The sequence below is a fragment of the Lepisosteus platostomus genome, chromosome 19 (genome assembly GCF_059453375.1).
Source record: "Lepisosteus platostomus isolate fLepPlt1 chromosome 19, fLepPlt1.hap1, whole genome shotgun sequence".
Classification (NCBI taxonomy): Eukaryota; Metazoa; Chordata; class Actinopteri; order Semionotiformes; family Lepisosteidae; genus Lepisosteus; species Lepisosteus platostomus.
The window spans coordinates 6,834,238-6,853,378 of record NC_142629.1 but is presented as its reverse complement, the minus strand read 5'-3'; the positions used below and the strand labels follow the sequence as shown (position 1 = coordinate 6,853,378).

The 19,141-nt window shown below is 41.5% G+C and overlaps 1 protein-coding gene across 3 annotated transcripts in view; it reads right to left on the bottom strand.

Moving 5' to 3' along the window:
- llgl1 (LLGL scribble cell polarity complex component 1) overlaps nt 1–19,141 on the bottom strand; it is a 74,499-nt gene that overhangs the window by 34,076 nt on the left and 21,282 nt on the right. For all 3 annotated transcript variants that reach the window (XM_088613368.1, XM_088613367.1, XM_088613369.1), the window contains exons 3-5: nt 6,130–6,211; nt 5,295–5,425; nt 4,954–5,100 (exon numbers count right to left, since the gene is read on the bottom strand). In XM_088613368.1, coding sequence (XP_088469494.1) covers nt 4,954–5,100; nt 5,295–5,425; nt 6,130–6,211 — 360 coding nt within the window. The remainder of the gene's footprint in view (nt 1–4,953; nt 5,101–5,294; nt 5,426–6,129; nt 6,212–19,141) is intronic.

The window sequence follows — 19,141 nt, the reverse complement described above, 5'->3', positions numbered from 1 at the left end:
GTGTAATTTATGCTAAAGTATGCAAATGTTAGACCCTGCTAGCAGTGCACTGATATCATCTAAATGCACATGCCTCATCCACATGATGGAATCACACCTTATGAAATTCTGCTGTGTGTGCCTTTTCCATTACAAATTAAATATCCGCAACCTCAATGCAATTCCTCTCCCATCTGATACAGACAGATTTGGATCTAGATTTCAATGTATATTTCTCTTATTGCAGAGTAAATGAAATGAGAAAACCATGCAGTGGTTTATCTAAAAAAAAAGGTTAAAGAGCATTACACATTTTCTCTCTCTTCTTTACAAGAGACATGCACAAAGCGAAAAACGCACTGGATCAAATTAGGTAAATAGAGCCTTTGGATCTTAATCCATCCTCCGACTCCTTTCCCGCAGGGAGAGAAGCTGACCTGTGCTCAGAGCAGGGATGTTCCTGGAGCGAGTGTCTGAGCACAGCTGGGAGCGCAACCAGCGCAGCGCCACAATGCTCACGGACATTTGATCACAGTGTTCAGAGTGACTGAAGCCAGCGTGATCCGGCCTCTTCAGACCACATAAGTCAAACAAGGAGACTGCGAGGGCCAAGAGGCAGAGAAAATAAATAAATGAAAGCTCTCCAGCAGTATTAACATGACAGCAGAGGCCGCAGAATGAAGTGGGGAGTCCCATAATTCTATTAGTTACGCAACGCTTGACCGCAAAGCACCCCAGCCCACTTGGATACCTTGCGCTATTACACAATCTCATCAAGCTGGCTGTTTTAGCTTCCTAGTCCGGGCAAAGAACAGGCATATCTTTCAAAGGCTGACTCCAGACCTGAACTGCCACCTTTACATAGACACGATCTGTCAGCAGAGGTCGGGGAAATAATGACACCGTCTCGCTACAATACCAGTTGATTTCTCCTCCTGGGAAAAAAGACGAAGAGTTCAGCCAGGAGGAATTAGATGTCCAGTCATTTGCTTTTTATAGAATTTGGGATGATTTCCCTTTTGTTTAGGAGGGAAAAAAAAAAACCTCCTTGGTTTTAGAGAAATTAGCAATTACATTTTATACAATGGACTCATGGATTCGTCCGAGTGCGGGGTTTGGTATGGCTGCAGAGGGTAAGATTTTAAAAGAAGAAAAAAAAAGGTTTAAGTAAAATAAACTTTGAGCCTTATTTTGGACAAAACAGCTTCAACGTATAATGATTAAGCCTGAATCCCACCATGCATCTACAGGACTGAAGGACCTATGCCATTATCCAAAAGAAGAGAAGGCAAGAAAAAAAAACAGTCAGCAAATTTGGACAAATCCCTACAGAATGACAATAAAAGTTCAAAGTGGGAAGTCACCTGCTGTCGCATACCACAAAGGAAGAGAAGAACAAAGAACACTTTTCAACTAGGTATCCCATTTTTAGGTGTTGCCAAAATAAAGGAAGACATTACGAATGACGGAAAGAAACCCACTTGAAGTTAAAATGCAGATACCCTTTTCCTTTTCTGTAACTGTGGCGTTTGTAGAATGTTATCGGCTCTGGGCTGAAGTTTGGTGGTACAACGGTAGTATCTTTGGTTTTTTATGACACCAGGAAAGAAGGAGGGGGTGGGGAAAATCGAGCAAAGTGACTTAATGAAACAGATGGGGCTCAGGTTCTTGGAGTTTGACGTTTGAGTCCCTGCGGCCCATTTCTCCGGCCACACAAGATTAATGTACCATACAAGCCCCCTCTCTAGATTCCTGTACTCCTCAGGCCTGGCAGGGGTCCAGCAGCAATCAGCTTTCAGAGCTCTCTTCACCCTCCACACCAGGGCCTGCAGCTTCACACTCAGGGAGGCAAAACTACAATCTGCTCAGGCAACAAAACCCAAATCCCTCTGTAACAAATCAAACAGGACTTGTTTTGCTGTGGGACATCAAAAACCCAAAAGCACACCAAAAAAAAAAATACCCCGAGCTGACTCTTATCCAACATATGTAATACTTGCACACAGAAAAACAAGAAACACTTAGCAAGGGAATTTATTTGTTGATGAAGCAAGTCCCCAAAACTAGGCAATATATCTTGTTGGTCTACTGCAAAAAAGTTAAATTTGCTGATTTAGATATTTTGTTGTCAACATCTGCCAGCTGCTTGATAATAAATGAAACAAGACACTTGTCTTGCATTTAGTTGGATAGACCCACACAGGAGAAAAATGGACAGCGCTCAGATATTTCACATCAAATCTGTGCAAGTCAGTTATCTTAAAGAAACATCTGTTAATTCCCTACAGCATTAAACCACTCCTTCCCTTTTAATTCTTAAAGCAGAGAAATGGACTGAAGTCATCAACAGATTACACTTCTGTTTGTAAAAATGGAAAACTGGCCTGTGGAAGACTTGAAAAATAGTTGATGGAGGGCTGCCTTGGAAAGCACATGAGATTGCTACAGCTGTGTCTTTTGAACCGTTTTAGCGCTTTAGAAAGCTGGTGTAATTCAGGATCTGGGCTTACACACACAGAGCCAAGCACTGCACATAAAATTCCTTAATGAAATTAGTTACGAATGATTGTAGTAAACAGCTTTGTAAATTAAGTCCATTTATTTATACTAAGTGGACTTCAAACTTGAATCTGCACTGCAAGAATAAAATCTCAGCACAGAATCTGAGCTCAATTAAAGCTTAATATTTCTGTTATAAGATATGATTTTATTGTCCCCTGAGGGAATTTTTGTTATGGACACCCAGCAACATTTAAACAGAATGCAAACAAAACAACAAAAAAGCAAAAACATTGCACATCACTCTATTGAACATGTACAGTATAATACATAACATGTAACATTTATAACATCACAAAATTTATTGCACCCAAGTGGATTGTAAGAGTCAAAATTGTGTTTATCCCTGACATTTGTGTTGACAGCTTTAATGGATAGTGGGACAAAGGAATGTTTGTATGCGTTTGACTTACATTTGGGAACCCTAAAACGTTTGCCAGAAGGAAGAAGTTGATATTCAGAGTTAAGGATATGGGAAGGATCGGATATAATTTTTCCTGCCTGTTTGATTATGGATTTTTCAAAGATTGTCTGCAGAGAGGGGTGCTGTTTCACTCCTATGACCTTCAAAGCTGTCTGGGTGAGGCGGGTAATTTGAGATTTTAAATGGACTGATAGATTACCAAACCACACTGTGATACCATATCTGATCATGCTCTCAATTACAGCATGGTAAAAGAGTAGCACTACTCCCTGTCAAACCCCAAACACTCTTAGTCCTTGCTGAAAGTCTGAAAGAGGGACACCAATGGAAATTGCAGTGGTGTACATCTACAGGCCTTGCACAGCAGTTGTAGAATAAAGTTTTGGGAATGTTTTAAGGGAGATTCCCATTAAAAAGAGGTCCTTCTGGTGCCACAAACGTCCGGATAGAGAGGGTACTCTCGACCCTTTGACAAGAAAACCTGGTTGTTATAAAAACATCTGCCAAATGAGCACATAAAACAAGGTTATGATTTTGAAACATCTGACATGGTGGAGAAAAGGATGAAGCCACAAAACTTGTCACTCTCTCGTGTGTCATCTGGAGCCCAAGTCTACACAGGGCAAAAGCTCATGATATTAAGCTGCAGTGTCACGTAGCCCCAGACAAACCTTTAATCTGCATTCCAAGACCACTAAAAACTCACATAGTATATACAGTACCAAGCATCAAAAACTCTTAACTTACAACTGCAAGAAATTCCAAGTAAACAGGGAAAAGTTTCTAGAGCAGATATGCAGACATGACAGGTAAATTAATCATGTTGATCAACAATTAATAATTGCTTACACTCCACTCAAAGCGCTTTACAGGTAATGGGGGCTCAACTCCACCACCACCAATCTGTTGATGACATCCAGGTGGGTGCAGCACCCACCTGGATGATGCGACGGCAGCCATAGTGCGCCAGAACGCTCCCCACACACCAGCTCTCAGTGGGAGGAGAGCAGAGTAATGAAGCAAATTCAGAGATGGGGATTATTAGGAGGCCATGATCAGTAAGGGCCAATGGGAAATTTGGCCAGGACGCCGGGGTTACACCCCTACTCTTTTCGAGAAGCACCCTGGGATTTTTAATGACCACAGAGAGTCAGGACCACGGTTTTACGTCTCATCCGTGCTTAAAACTGGCACCATCTCAAGCTGAACCAAAGCTGAGGCCTGGCTGCAGAACGGTGACAAATTTTAAGGTGGTCATTCTAAACCACATAGAAAAAACAGTTCTACACATACATGCGTAGATAACATTTCTTGCTCGGGAAACATTAGTGTGGCTCCTCAGGACAATTCCGGATCACTCAAATGGCATCTACATGCCCAGCCATCTACATTGGAGAAACAGGCAGGAGAATCAGAGACCGCTTCAGAGAACATGTTAGGGCTGTGAAGATTAAAGATCTCTCCAAGCCCATCATTTCTCATTTCACCTCTGACGGCCATGACCACTCTAATCTTTCCGTCTGTGTTCTCAAAGACGGTTTTCTGAACTCATACATCAGAAAGACTACAAAAAACAAAATTATCCTGCAGCTAGGATCACACCTTCCCCCTTCTCTTAACGACAGACTTTTCTTCTAAATTCTCTCTATGCATTGTAGGTTTCATTTCACACCTCTCTTCACCTATCCTGACTTCACACCTCCCGATTGGCCAATCTGTCTGTCCCCTGCTCCCTCCTCTCGCTCCTCCTCTCTCCCAGCTGTTGTTCTCCTGCTACATTACCTTTGCCTACTGCCTTGTCTTTCTCACACCTGAAGAAGGCTTCACGGCCGAAACGTTGTGTTTTCTTTCTCCTTTTTTTCCAGCATGGAGTAAACCTATTACTTGTTCTCTTGTAAAATCATGACCTTTTTTTTTTATAAAGTTAAGATCCTTTGTTCATGAAACCGGAGTGAATTGCAGGTGAAATAAGAACATGTCCCAATCCTTACCTCTGCATTATCTCATCCTGGAAGAGGGACTTGCTGTCCAGGAGACGGAGGCTAGGAAGCTCTAGGAAGTGTACCCCTCCCCCCTCTGTGCCCAGACAAGCCACATCACAGCTCCGCTTCAGCAGGATGACTGTCAGTCGGGTGGCACTGCAACACAGTGGGTCAGTCAGTCTAATACAGATTGCAGGGCATCCTAATTTCCTGCATCAACTGCAGAAAAACAAACAAACCGAGCAAGAGGCCTGCAGGGACACACAAAGTCTAATTCTCTGTATTTGTTTTGAGAACGCATCACGGAAGGGAAGCCGCAGTCAGGCTGGTGGAGGACGCGGGCGGCTGACCTGGTGCTCTCGTGACCCGGCCGCCCAGGCAGAGTGAAGCTGTGGACCTCCTCCAGTTGAGAGCGGCCCTCTCTCAGGTTGAGCTCCCAAAGGTGCAGGGTGTTGTCATCCAGCAGGGACAGCAGCCGTCCCTGCCAAGAAACGAACAAACAAACAAACAAAAAACTCACTGAAAAGAAGTGAATGCAAGAATTCTGAAGGTATTTCAGAATTAACACTCCAGGTGAACTGTCCTAAGAGAGTCAATACCTCCAGACAGATTTGGTTTTTGAAACAAAAATTAATATTCTTGTCGAGTGTATTGAACAATGACCACAAAAACAGAAATTTCTAGCCATTTACATTTCTTTTAGACTCAATACGGGAGTGTTAACATGACACGTCTCTGGTTATATTGAAGAAAATTCTTCAAAGCTCCCTACAAAAAAAAAAATCAGCCAATTCAGTTTGGTAGGATAAAACAATTTATGGAAACTGTACTACATAAAGATAGCCCGGATAATTGTAAAGACTCCAGGAAGACGTTCTCAACGATATATTAACTTGTGTTTGTCGCAGCTGTCAAAATGGTAAGCAGCTATTAGGAAACGTACTTGTTCCATAAGCAAAAATACAAAACCAAAGCAAAGCTTCTTTATTGTAGCAGCTGTTGGTCCTTCCTGTGGTGGGTGTTGCAGACACAACCACATGCAGAATGGGAGCTGCAGCACGACAGCATTAATAACAGAGATAAGAAGGTTCCCCTTTGTGAAGTTTTTTCCTTTGTTACTAAAAGAAGGGAAAAATTCAAATGGGACTTGCCTTTGCAGTGAATGGGGAAAAAAGGACTTCTTACCTGACCAGGCAGAAAGTGCATCTGTGTCACAGTGGCAGTCTCCTTGTGCAAGCCTGTGAATTCCACACCTGGGGCTCCATAGCTGGGGCAAATGGCAGTCAAGGAAAGCAACTCAATCCCACACCCTACACACTTGCACAGTTAATAATAATAATAATAATAATAATAATAATAATAATAATAATAATAATTGCTTACACTTATATGGCGCTTTTCTGGACACTCCACTCAAAGCGCTTTACAGGTAATGGGGATCCCCTCCACCACCACCAGTGTGCAGCCCCACTTGGATGATGCGATGGCAGCCATAGTGCGCCAGAACGCTCCCCACACACTAGCTATCAGTGGGGAGGAGAGCAGAGTAATGAAGCCAATTCATAGAGGGGGATTATTAGGAGGCCATGATTGGTAAAGGCCAATGGGAAATTTGGCCAGGACGCCAGGGTTAACACCTTAATCTTTTCGATAAACACCCTGGGATTTTTATTGACTGCAGAGACTCAGGACCTCGGTTTTATGTCTCATCCGAAGGACGGCACCTGTTTACAGTATAGTGCCCCCGTCACAGGGTGAGTGCAGTCTCTGTAGCACTTCACTACAGATGTCTTGGAGTGCAGACGATTTTCCAGAGTACATCTGGGATCTGGCTGTGGTTAACATTGAAGCTTGGCCCGAATTATTAAGTTTGTTTTTAATACAATTTTTAATGACAGCTTAGCGCCCCATCTTCTCCCTTTAAAGTCCTCACATACTGCAGTTACTGGGTCTCCAGCGAACAGACACCAACTTGTAATGTATTGCTGACTTTGCTTGCTAAAGCAGAGCTGGATCTTGATTGGTTTAGTAGACGTGTCCAACAAATTACAGATTTTAAAACTCAAGTGCAAGAAATACGCCTAGCCGACGTTTTCACAGGTGAGTAGGAGGGATTCAAATCCATGATTACGTGTCAAAAAGACATTTTAACCTCTTAGAACAGTGGAGTTCATATTGGACATGGGGGAATCTCTGCAAATTGTAATGAGAACATGGAAGCCTGTTTCAGAGTTGGGAAATTTTTCCCCATCAGATTGCTTTGTCACGCGGGCGGAATCTTGAAAGTATACAAAAAAAGTTACAAAAGTAACTTAACAGACAAGTGTAAATATGGAAATCTCAACAATTTTATGCATTACCGTACAGAATGGTTTTTCACAATTTAGTTCACAACTATAATGACCAAAGTTGAAAAATGTCCCTCCTCTACAATGTTGTTGGAAAGCATGGGTTTAGAACAATGTGAAAGTGGGACAGCCTTGCTATTTAATGAACTACAGCACCTCAGTCACCTCTTGATAAGAAAATACTTGGATTTCTTGGAATTTTGTCTAGCATCAAGGCAGCTGTTTTTCCCCCACAGAGAAAAACAAAAAAATACAAACATCTACCCGTGTGTATTAGTCTCACTACTCCTACAGGAACCCACAACTATACATGTACTGCTCTCACAATTACACATTGCCCTCTCACTTTTACACACAACCCACTGACAGCACTTGCCCATAAACCATTATTCATTTATTGTGAACACTTTTTTTTAGCAGTCCGAGTATGTGATAAAAATTCCTCATTAAGACTACACTGACAGAGAACATCTGAAGGCATGAGTCGATATTCTTCATGCAGAACATGCAAGGAGCTACTAACGGATAGCCTCAACACTCTTAACGCAAAGCAGAATGGAAACTCTGCTCAAGTGGCTGCCCTCACAATCTCAGCTCTTTGTTGCACAGAAAGACTGCGCAACACTCACAGGGTTGTACTTTGCAAGCAACACGCTTTGCCAAATAAAAGAGCTTTTGACAAAAATAATTCAAGGCAGAATTAGTCATCACATAGCTATGCATTATCCTCTGCAAAGAAGCCAGAAATACACAGTAACGGTACGTAAGCAATCATGTATCTTTGGAAAGCTATAATTTAAAGGTGACAATTATGGTGGGGTGACCCTGTATGGAATAAAGCAGTTAGAAAATGGATGGATGAATTATGGTGGGAAAGTTACTTTTCTCGTTATGGTCTCTTGCTTTGGAGTTCTACAGAAAGACAACAACTGAAGTAGGAGCAATTGACCCCATGACTAATCCTACAATTAAGAGTTTTAGTACCTAGTTACGTGCTTAACCTGTAGAGTATATTGCTTCCCTGCAAACTTGAATTGCCTGGGTGTTTTGGTGCTGAACTTAAAAGCAGTTCTGTGTCAGAGAGGCTTTTGTTTCTGTGACATGGACTCACCAGGCAAAAAACACAAACTCAAAATTGTGCCCCCAGCACACAAGTTATTTCTTTTTATTTTTCTTTTCATTTTGGATGGACAAAGGGCTTTCTGTGCTATCTACTGGAGCCTGGTGAACAGCTTGCGCGAGTCAAGGAATGGTTTAAGAAGTCTCATTCACATTGTGTTTTGAGAAAAAAAAACAGCCCTGGTGTTTACCAGTTTTAAGCAGACCGTCGCAATTAAGAATAAATCTGTTCTGCCGTTTTCGACGATATTTCCTCTCAGTCTCGCCGGTTTTAAAGCCAAGAGCACAGCTCAACTGTCATTTCTGGAAGCCAAGTGGGTCTTGTTTAGAACCAAAACACAAACAGCCCACTTTGCCCCCGCTTTGTTAGGAAAGCAAAGGCCGGCTCTGCCAGAAGTAGATTGCACACAACACCGAAAAAGCAGTTAGGAAGTTTATTCTTCAGCTTTTGTAGTCGCCCGATTTATTATGCCATCGCAAAAGAACAGCACAGAAACAAAATCTAAGGAAAATATTATGCATTGCTGCAAATCTCTTCCTCATAAACAATCCTACACGTCACCCATTCTTCAACTAAATATGGTCTTCAAGTCTCCACTGCAGTTGTGAATACTGGCTGTTTTCTCGGTGCCTCTGCAGGATTGATGGCACTCATAAGGCGACGAGCGCAGTGTTAACCGAGTGACCTCGGGGATTTATCAATACACTTTCAATCCCAATAGCCTCTGAGCAGAGAGTTATTCAGAAAGGAGACTAATTGGAAACAGTCACAGTAGAACAGTTGAAAAAATACAAAGATTAGCAGGCATTTTGAACTTTATTCATCCATCACGCTAAAATCAACAATTGTGCGTTGCCCGCGGTGCTCTTTCCTGTAACGCAATTTCACAGCAATCTTCCCTCTCTTTGAAGAAGAGTCTCCACAACCAGAGAGCAGAGATCCGGAAAACAAAAACAAATAGAGTGCGTCTTGTTCCAGCTCTGCCTGCATGATCGCAACGCTATCAACCTTCTGCCACTGCAAGTCTCCGAGATATCGCCATGGATTTCCTTCTCTGCACCATTTCATTGCCAAAGCAGAGCAATGGAAAAACTGGAAACAAATATTCTTTCCATTTAGCACCTACAGTGTACGTTCTGGACTGCGAGTCACTTAGTGCTACCATAGCCTTGCCCACTTGACATGATACAGGTCTGTAGAACATGCACACAAGGTTAACTTTCCTGTTATCACAAGCTAATACCATTTTAAACTCCCCCAGGTTAGGTGCTCTAACTGCAGATTGCCCAAGATTAATTTGTAGCAAATAAGTTTTAGTTGTGGGCAGCACAACGGCACAGTGGTTGGTGTTCCTGCCTCACAGCCTCAATTTCAGAATTGGGGTGCTAACTCCATTGAACTTGAACTTTATTGCCATATGTAACCGGTACTGGTACAATGGAATTCTTACTTACAGAAAGTCTCTCGATTGTAAAACAAGTGTAAAAAACAAAACAAAGTGCAATGGCTTTTATATGTCCTCCTGATGCTCCGGTTTAGTCGCAAAAACTCAAAAAGCACTGCTAGGTTAATTGGCTTCTAGGCCAATGTGTTGGTGTCTGTGCCCACCGTGATGGACTAGCGTCCCAGCCAAGGTGTATCCTGCCTTACTGCTTGCCAGGTTAGGCTCCGGTTCCTCCGTGGCCTTGAATTGGATGAAGCGGTTAGGAAATTATGGATTTGTTTTTCTTGTGTTGCACTTACCCTAGATTCTCATCGGAATGCAGATTTCACGAAAGACCGATGGCTGAGATTTTTACGAGGATGATCGGAAAAATAGGCAGATCTTTTGCTGGTGTCCTCGCAGGTAGTTTCTATTCCTCAGACAGGATAACAAACGGGTCCAGTATCAAAGAGATTCATTTGGGAACGCAGCTATTACAATCTTGCGAATCAAATTAATACTCTTGTATGCTGTGAAAGTGGGGGTTTTATGTTCTGTCAGGGATTCTTCTTCTGCTATACATTAACACCCAAAGACACAGATAATAGATCTGGAATAGGGAGCCCTTTGTTTTCTTGTTGGGTGCTATTGCACCATCAAATTGAAAACTGTTCTTTTGAATATACAATGCTGGATACTGGAAAAAAAAAAACTAACTCAGCTGGAAAGAACTGCAGCAATTTACATAATTACTACTGTTGCAGAGTACCGTTTGTATCGGTAAAAAGCCATTTTAATCTTTCCTGAGTATTAAAGTAAACCAGGGGTCTCAAACTCAGTTCCTGGAGGATTTAGGGTTTTCATGGTTCCAAACTGAACAGTCAATTCCAAATTATTTTCTAAACTAAATAGATAAGATTCTTAAAGTAATTTAAAGTTGACTGTACCAATAAGTGAATGATGCCTACAAACCACCTTGGAGCCTGTTTAGAAGTATTCTAATTGTACAGCTAATTAAAAAAGGGGAAGAACTATATCAGAGTATGGGTCCTTTTCACACTCACACTTAATCCAGGTAACAGACATTTGAAGCAGAAAAGGATGAAGCTTCAGGTCTCGGTAGGTGAGAAGTGCTTGGCTTTCTGCCATATTTGCTAAATAGTTTCCCTACAGACTAATTTGCAATAATTCCAGCTGTGAACGGACACCTCCAAATACCAGCTTTCGTCAACATAAACTAGTAACCAGGAATATAGAATCGGGTTCCAGCAGAGATTTAAACTGGGAAAACAACCCAAGTAGCTCAAGGTCCCCCAGGCTGAACCAGGAGCTCCCAAAACAGGCCTGGGCCTCCCTATCATCTGCCTTGCTTGACTAGAACCTTTGAAAGTTTTTTCTACTCAAGAATTGGAGACTTGATACTTCAATACAGTACTTAAAAATAGACTTCCAACATGAGGAACTGAAAACGGAGTTCAAAAGCAGCCCCCTTATCGAGTCAGTGAAGAGTTGAATTCCAGAACAGAAACCAGAAGGTGAGCAAGTACCCAAGCCCAGGGGTTGAAACCTCCGCTTTGAACAGTGGTGAGGAAAGGAGTTCATATAAAACAGCTGCAAACTGTGGTCGTACAGCTCTGCAGGGCATTAAAAACAGTCGCATATACAGTATGAGCCACGCCCCACTGCAGTCATGAAGGGATTTTTTGTTGTGGCCACTGATACCAGTTGTCCTGTGCTCTGCCACTAAAATGTCCCTCCACTCAGGGTTTGGCAGAATTCAGACTCAACTTCATCCACCCATGCTGGTTTCCCCACGTCACAGGACACTGAATACTCGACCGCCCGTGCTCAAACCTCCAGTATTGTTCCCAAGGAAGGAATACCAGCCAGGCGATGGGACTGGACTGAACTCTGCCGCCGTGTGACAGCTGCGTGTTAATCCTGGGCGGTTAGCCTCCTCCAATTACAAACCAATTCAATCAGCTCTCCATCACGGACGTCCGCCAGATAGGCTCTGCTGCAGTCTTCACTTGTTTTCACTTCCACTGCATTGATTGCTTCACTGACATTTATGGGGAATTGATGATGAGCAATTTATCCAGCCTCCCTGCCTGCCACTAGGCCACCCGATTCTCCCTGGAGAAAGCATCCAATCCCTGACTGACTACTGCAGAGGACAAATGAGGACCACTGACCCCACTGAAGAAATGGAACATGGGCCAATACTAACCACCCCATCAACAAAATATTTAACAATCAAAAGCCACGTGAACTTGCCGTCAATTTGGTAAGTGTGCCAATTCAGGCCATCTACGCATTGATCTAAAAGCCTGCTGTGTGCTGAACACGTTTCAAAAGTTATTCTTACAAGAACAACAACTGTTTCACGGCATGGAGTACTGTGCTCTTATAAAGACCTCCAGAATGTCAAAGGAGAGCAAGAATGCTGCAGGGAGATGGGCCAACACGTAAAAGAAATCCTTTATCATCAAAACCTGTTTTCCAAGAGCCAATGACACAGGGCTGGGATGTAACAGGGTCTTTATTCTGAGAGATGGAACCGTTTGTCTGCCCGTGGAGACACGGCTCCACACATCTCCATCGGCAGTTCTGTGTTCACAGTGACTTTCAGCTCAGGGGAAGATATATCACACACCCTTGAAAGGGCTTCTGAAGTCAACTTCACTACATCACTCCCGTCTCTGGTGTTGTGGGAGGAAGAGCACATTGTACTGTACATCAGGCCATGTTTAAGATACAGGTGGGAAGACTTCATTCAATCACCAATACAGCTTAAATATCACTTGCCCACATAAGCAAAAAGTATTACCATTGACCGAACAATGCTAGAAATGATCTCCTGAGATAGTGGGACAAGCTTGTTTCAGACAGAAGGCTCTGTCAGTTATGGCAGGTGTAGGATGCAGGAAAGATGCTGAAACGAAAAACCACTGCACAAGTAAACAGTTCGAATGAACCTGAAACACAAATTCAACAAGTGCTCCTCCCTACAGGGCTGCAGTGTAATATGCACAGTTATTGCCGTGAACTCTATTCCAAGTGCTTCAGGCAGAGACAGACCTGAAGCTTCTGCTGAACCATTTAGACATTGGCAAAAACAATATACCGTGAAACCAGAGTCTTAAATTGTCACAGCTCGGAGGAAAGAACAGTTTCCACTCATTGAACACCAGTGACAACCTAACTTATGTTCCCCATCCACTTCAAATAAATAGCATCCCCTTAATCCAAACAGTTATGTTTTGCATTAATTTTGCACATTATTTGATGATGTGTACTTGCTACTTAACTGAATAAAATAAAAGCATGTTTTAATTAAAGATCCTTTAAAAGATTTTGGTTTCTTAGTTATATGCTGCATCAATTAAAAAATGAAATGTTTTCTAGCATCTATTAGCAATTTTAGCCAAGATTTAGAGGCACCGTCAAACACCACACCTGTTCCAGGCTGGCAGTGGGATGAAAACAGCATGCAGAATTCTTGCAGGAGTGAAATGGCAAAATCTGGAACAGATCCAATTTCCAGAAAAAGGTACATTGAAACAAATCCATAGTGCAGTGAATTGTATACAAGATCGCTCTGCAGCCTAAATAAATACAGAGTAGATTGTAAATGGCATTAATATTAGAAAAAACAATCTCCTGGAGCTGCTGGAAGGGAGAAATGAAGGCCCTCCCCTTCAAAGACAAGGCATTAGGCAAATTTGTAGATCTTACAGTTTAATCAAAATCAAAAAGAAAAGGTGAATGAAAGCCACAAAAATGATCAGCCAGACATCAGCCAAGGAATGTTTTTGGTTCATTGAAGAAATGTTTCAGCAAAATGAGAGACTTATTACTGGCGAGAATACAGACATTTATTGTAAATGTTATAATCTGCCCCAAGGGATGGGCACTAGTTGAAACACAACAGAGCAGAAATGAGGTGTTTGCTGTTGAAAGTTCTATATACACAGTTGACCAAGGGAGTAATGGTGTTTGAAATAAGAGCCGCCACAAAATGGGCTTAATACTCCACCCACAGAAATGCCAGGCATTTACTATAAAGTTAATACAAAAACCCTTTCTTCACTTAATTTAGACATTTGTCAACTGTGGAGTATTAGAAGTATACCCCACGTACAATTTCAACTCTGGAATAATTTGGACCTTACTGCTGCTTTCTTCTCTCTACAAGTCACATAAAAGCAACAGAATAATGACGGCAGTAGAAAATAAAACAAATTGAATGTTTTCTTTCCAATTGTAAACAAATCGCACTGATTTCAGGTTCAGAAAACATGACATTCAAAGGACAGTCAGACAAGGACTCCAGAACTGGAGTAACAGTTTAAAATCTTTCAGTGAAAGACTTCTACTGTACTTACACCCAGGCAAATGGTTGCACTAAATACACAAAACTGAAATAACAGACTGAAAATCAGAGAATTATTCTCAAGTCTCAGGCAATGGACTTATGAGATCACAAAGAAACCAAGGTCCAGAACACAAATTGTGGCCACTTTGGTTTCAGATGGACAACATTCTTTTGGTCACCTTCAAACCCCTTTTCAATTCATTCAGTTCCAAAACATCTATGCTCCACAGTACAGTAAAGATGTGGTCCGTCTCAGCTTTAAGAAAAATAAGATGCCTTCATGTTTCACTTCAAATTTTGTTTTTGCAAGAATAGGAACGTCTAGAAGAACTGGAGGCATTTAAGGTCAACTGGTTTGATGCTCTGTTCAAACACCTGGACACAACGTGTAATTTTCAAGGAACCAGTCTGGGAAGCTAATCTATGGGCACAAAATTGGTGATACAACAAGACATTGTTCAACAACACTGGCAGTATAAATGTCAGAAGGCTGTGCTAGACCTCAGAACAATACGTGCTGGAATGTGCAAGGAGTAGTTGGGGGAAAAAAAAACAGCCAACTGTGTCTTACCAACTAACATCTACAGCTCATTAACCACCAACTCCAGAGATCAACAATTCTGCCTTCCCGACTTCCCTTAATAGAACCCATAAGATGAGCGTTTAACACAGCACATTTTAATTTAAATGTAAAGAGCTATCCAGCTATCTCCTTTTCTTTTTAATAACTTAACACAAACCTGCTTTCAGAATAAGGGATGTGACATTAATTTTCAATTTGAGGTTATGACAGAAGATCACAGGAAACGATCGCAAACTAATGGCAAAAGCAAAGCCAGCCATGAAAAGCAAAGACTTTCTCAACAATTACAAAGCATGCAGCAGATCTTATTCTAAATCAGACTACACAACAGCACTCAAGACATGCAGTCCAGATATTTCCTGTTTGTCTCTAGTTATCTATGTCTATGTTGCTTTGATAAGGACACTCCTGTCCCTTATCTTCACATCACAGCCTAGATCCCATCAGTCACACACCGTCACTATTGATTTTTACTGCATTTTTCAATCAATATTCAATTTCGTCTCAAGAAATGCAGATGTTGTGCTCCTACATAACCAAAAAAAAGTGTTCGAAGGGGTGAATTATCCTGAAATTCTTCAGCTTTGAAGCATGCTGAATGTACAGTATATATATACACACACACACACACACTCTCTAAAGTATTTGCTATAAAAGAACTAGCGTTGCAGTCAAGTCCCACAAAGTAAAACCGCAATCTCCTTTTGTGAAACAGTACAGAATTTCCCGAGCACAATCCCGATAATTCACATAAACATCATGAATTAGCTCAATACCAAGGCAAATCCAAGAAACATTAAATAAGTATGTAATCATTTAGAAAATAAACCGTTTAAAACACAATAGTAAAGAATTTTCTGATTGACCTCCATGTATTCTGAGGTATTGTGAGTGGATTATAGAAGATCCACTATTTTTAAAAAGCGGAGTCTACATTATTAGGGTTTACGGTCAGAGACTGTTCAAACAGACTGGCCAACACTACACAAGGGAGTCCCCTTCTGGCCTTAGCCTAACCCTGCTCCGCGTGGTTGCTAAGTGACCCAGATTACCAAGGGACGGAAGTGGTCAGACTGCACGTTTGTGCTTCACAACGCACTGCTCCTGGATGAAAAGAGGGTACTCCACACAAGACCACTAGTCACAGAATATTGTCAAAGACAGTAAATGATACTTGGAAGTTAAAAGACACCATTTTACATACTGTTATACATGTCAGCGGTTTTCTTTAATCCAATCCTGTCACTTCAGCAGCAATAAATTTATATACAAGAGACCGCCGTGTATCATTTTAGGAAAGTGGAAAGCATAAAGCCATTTATTGCTCTGCTGTGTCATAAAACAATATTCCATAAGCTGTACCAGAAGCAGCCTGTATATAAATCCCCTAATTAAGTTGCTTTCCCTCCCCCTTTTCTCCAAAGCACCGACAGGGCCATAAAACGGAGCTAACCCCCTAAAGGCATCTCTGGGAATTGTGTTCATCAATCATGACCAACCACCAACGCCAGCATCCAGGGCAGAGAAGCCAGCCAAGCCTTTCCTTATTTCTTTTTGCACAGGGGGTCCTTTCTGCAGCATTAGATGAAGAATTAAGTATGCTAGCCATTACTCCGATACAGCATTATAAGATGCAGCTGCACGTCTTTATGTGGTGTGCTTAAATTTGTTTGTGCACAGCAGAGCAGATCTTATTCTAAATAACATACTGTACCTACATATATTGTATTTGCTTCATCAAGTGAGATGAAAAGAGATCCAAAGAAAATACAAGATTGTAATGCTATGGGACCAGACTACACAATCACAGCCTACACATCATTTCCTTTTTGAAGCTGAAATTCTTGTGCTCGTGTCGCTTCCACAGTTAAGATAAAACAAATGAAGCTACAGTGCCAGCTTTTTAGCAGGCTGTTTTGCCTCGTCTATTGTACCGCTGAGGTCCCTCAACATATTGCGTGTTATACAGTGCTGAGAAACTTTGTGAACCCCCGAGAATGGTACTATACGTATTCTTGGATATTTAAGACCTAAAACAAATAGATCTTAATGAAAAGTCCAGATAAAACACTTAATATTAAATGTTTCATTGGGTCAAAATACATTTGGAATTAATTATCCAGATATTTTCCTTGTGAATAAGTTCTCTCTTAACCCCTTAGTTATAGTAACTGATGGCACCTCTCTGAACAGCAAGAAGAATTTTGTCCCTTTCTTCCTCACTGCGCCACATTGAGGATATAAGAAGAAAGTTTACAAAATCGAGATGAGGCCTCACATCTCCATCAACAATAGAAAGTTTTCCAGGTCCTGAGGCTGAGGATGAGGTTCGGTTGGAAGGCAGTGTTTGGGTTTCCACCATATAAAACGTCTTTATTGTAGCCAAAATGTTTTTTTTTTGTTTGACCAGAGAACATTTTTCCAGTAGTCTTGTGGATCCTCCAGGTGTACACAGGCAAACTGGAGACTGGAAACGGCGGTAATGATCTTTTCATAGAGCAATGGTTTCTCCCTGGGTATCCTCCCCTAGAAAAATATTTTCATTCAACCTTATTCGGAGAATTACATTATCTACAACAAGAGAGGCCAGCAGATCCCAAGATTTTACTCCGTTTTCACTCGGACTTCCTGGATGATTTTCCAGGTTGCTCTTAGGAAGATCTTGGTTGGGTGACTGGTCTTGGATAGAACTGCAATGGTATTAAAAAAAACAATTTTGTAGACAGTGGATGGCAGATGGAGCCCCAGATGTTTAGAAATGGTTTTGTAACCCCCTCCAAACCCTCTCAATTGATGACCTTCAGCTGTTTGCGTTTCGATCACTCTTAAATCATGGTGTGACTTGTTTCCGCAAACCTGTATGATGAAGATTCATTTAATAAAACATCTGACCATTACAGTGGACAAGGCTGCCCGAACCCAGTCAATGTCTCCTAGTTTCTAAATTACTTAACCATCAACCATTTATGTGCTAAGTAACCCAGAGATCCACTTATTTCACAGACACTAATCCCTCATTATTCTTTGTTTCTATACTTTAAACACCATTGCCTGTCAGAAAACATTGAATTGCTAAATATAAACTTTTTTGGGTTAGGAAAAGACCAGCTTTGTTGAAACATGGGTATCATGGTAATTTCCATAATTGGGGGTTAACAGACTTTCTCAGCACTGTACATCAATCTGCATGATTTTATATAAATATATATTACCTGGGCAGCATTTTCAGCAGCGGCACACTGGAACTGGTCAAAAACACTCACCTGTGCCAAGTGTGCATTATGGACCCTGTCTTTTACAATTGTGATGCTCTGATGGCTTAACCCAGCTTATAACACATTCCTGGCCTGAAGGAAACCATCCAAGCAAGTGAATAAAACCCTCGATTATGAAACTCCAAACGCAGTCTTACAGTATATTTTCCAAAGTCAGTTTTAATTTAGGAAACCGTACTGCATGACATCACTATTCAATCTATGCTACATTGCGGGTTATAACCAATATATTAGAGACAAGGACTGTACAGTCAGGAGTTGAAACCATCGGGTCATAACTAATAAGGGCTTGCACTCAGGGACATAGGAAATCTGATACCTATTAAAGAACAGAGTGGGTAGTAATAGCCCTGGAGCCATTGGTGAAGACTGATGGCTTTGATAGATTGTAAGTGTTCTAACCTCTTTAAAAAAAAAAGGCATATAATAAATTTCTTGCCAGCACAAACACCAAGGTCTACACATGGTTAGTGCACTTGATTCAACATCTGACAAAGAAGCCAATTACAAAGTGTGGGTGATATGTGGAATCTTGCAAGACATTATCACAACTACCTTTCACATTTCTCAGCTCTGTCGGGACAGCCCATTACCCATGGTAATAAATTGCAAACTGGGAGTCACTACCAGCATAAAAAAGCTCATTAAGTTTATTGGTGTTTGCTTTAGGCAGCAGGCTAGTACAAAAGAAGAGAAAAAAAGAGAATGAATTTATTTAGCCTAACCCATCTACTATCCCATGAGAAACCTAACCCTACCGCTCACTTTTACTCCGTATTGCCCACAGAAAAAGTGATATTAGGAACTTTGGAGCATTGCAGGCTGCTAAGCTCTCTCCTAGAGTGCGGCCTGGTAGGCTTTTAAAGAGGGAGAAGAATAGACTCTAGAATGCCTGTCACGTGCGTATAAATGCCATAATGCTTACAGAACGTATACGTAAAGGAGCTTAAGTTTAAGCTGCAAGCATTAACTGGCTACTGTAACTACTGACTGGGACTTTAGATTTGCTAAGCAAGAATTCCTCTATACAGGGGGAAAAAAAAACTGGTTTAGTTTCCTTCTAAATCTCA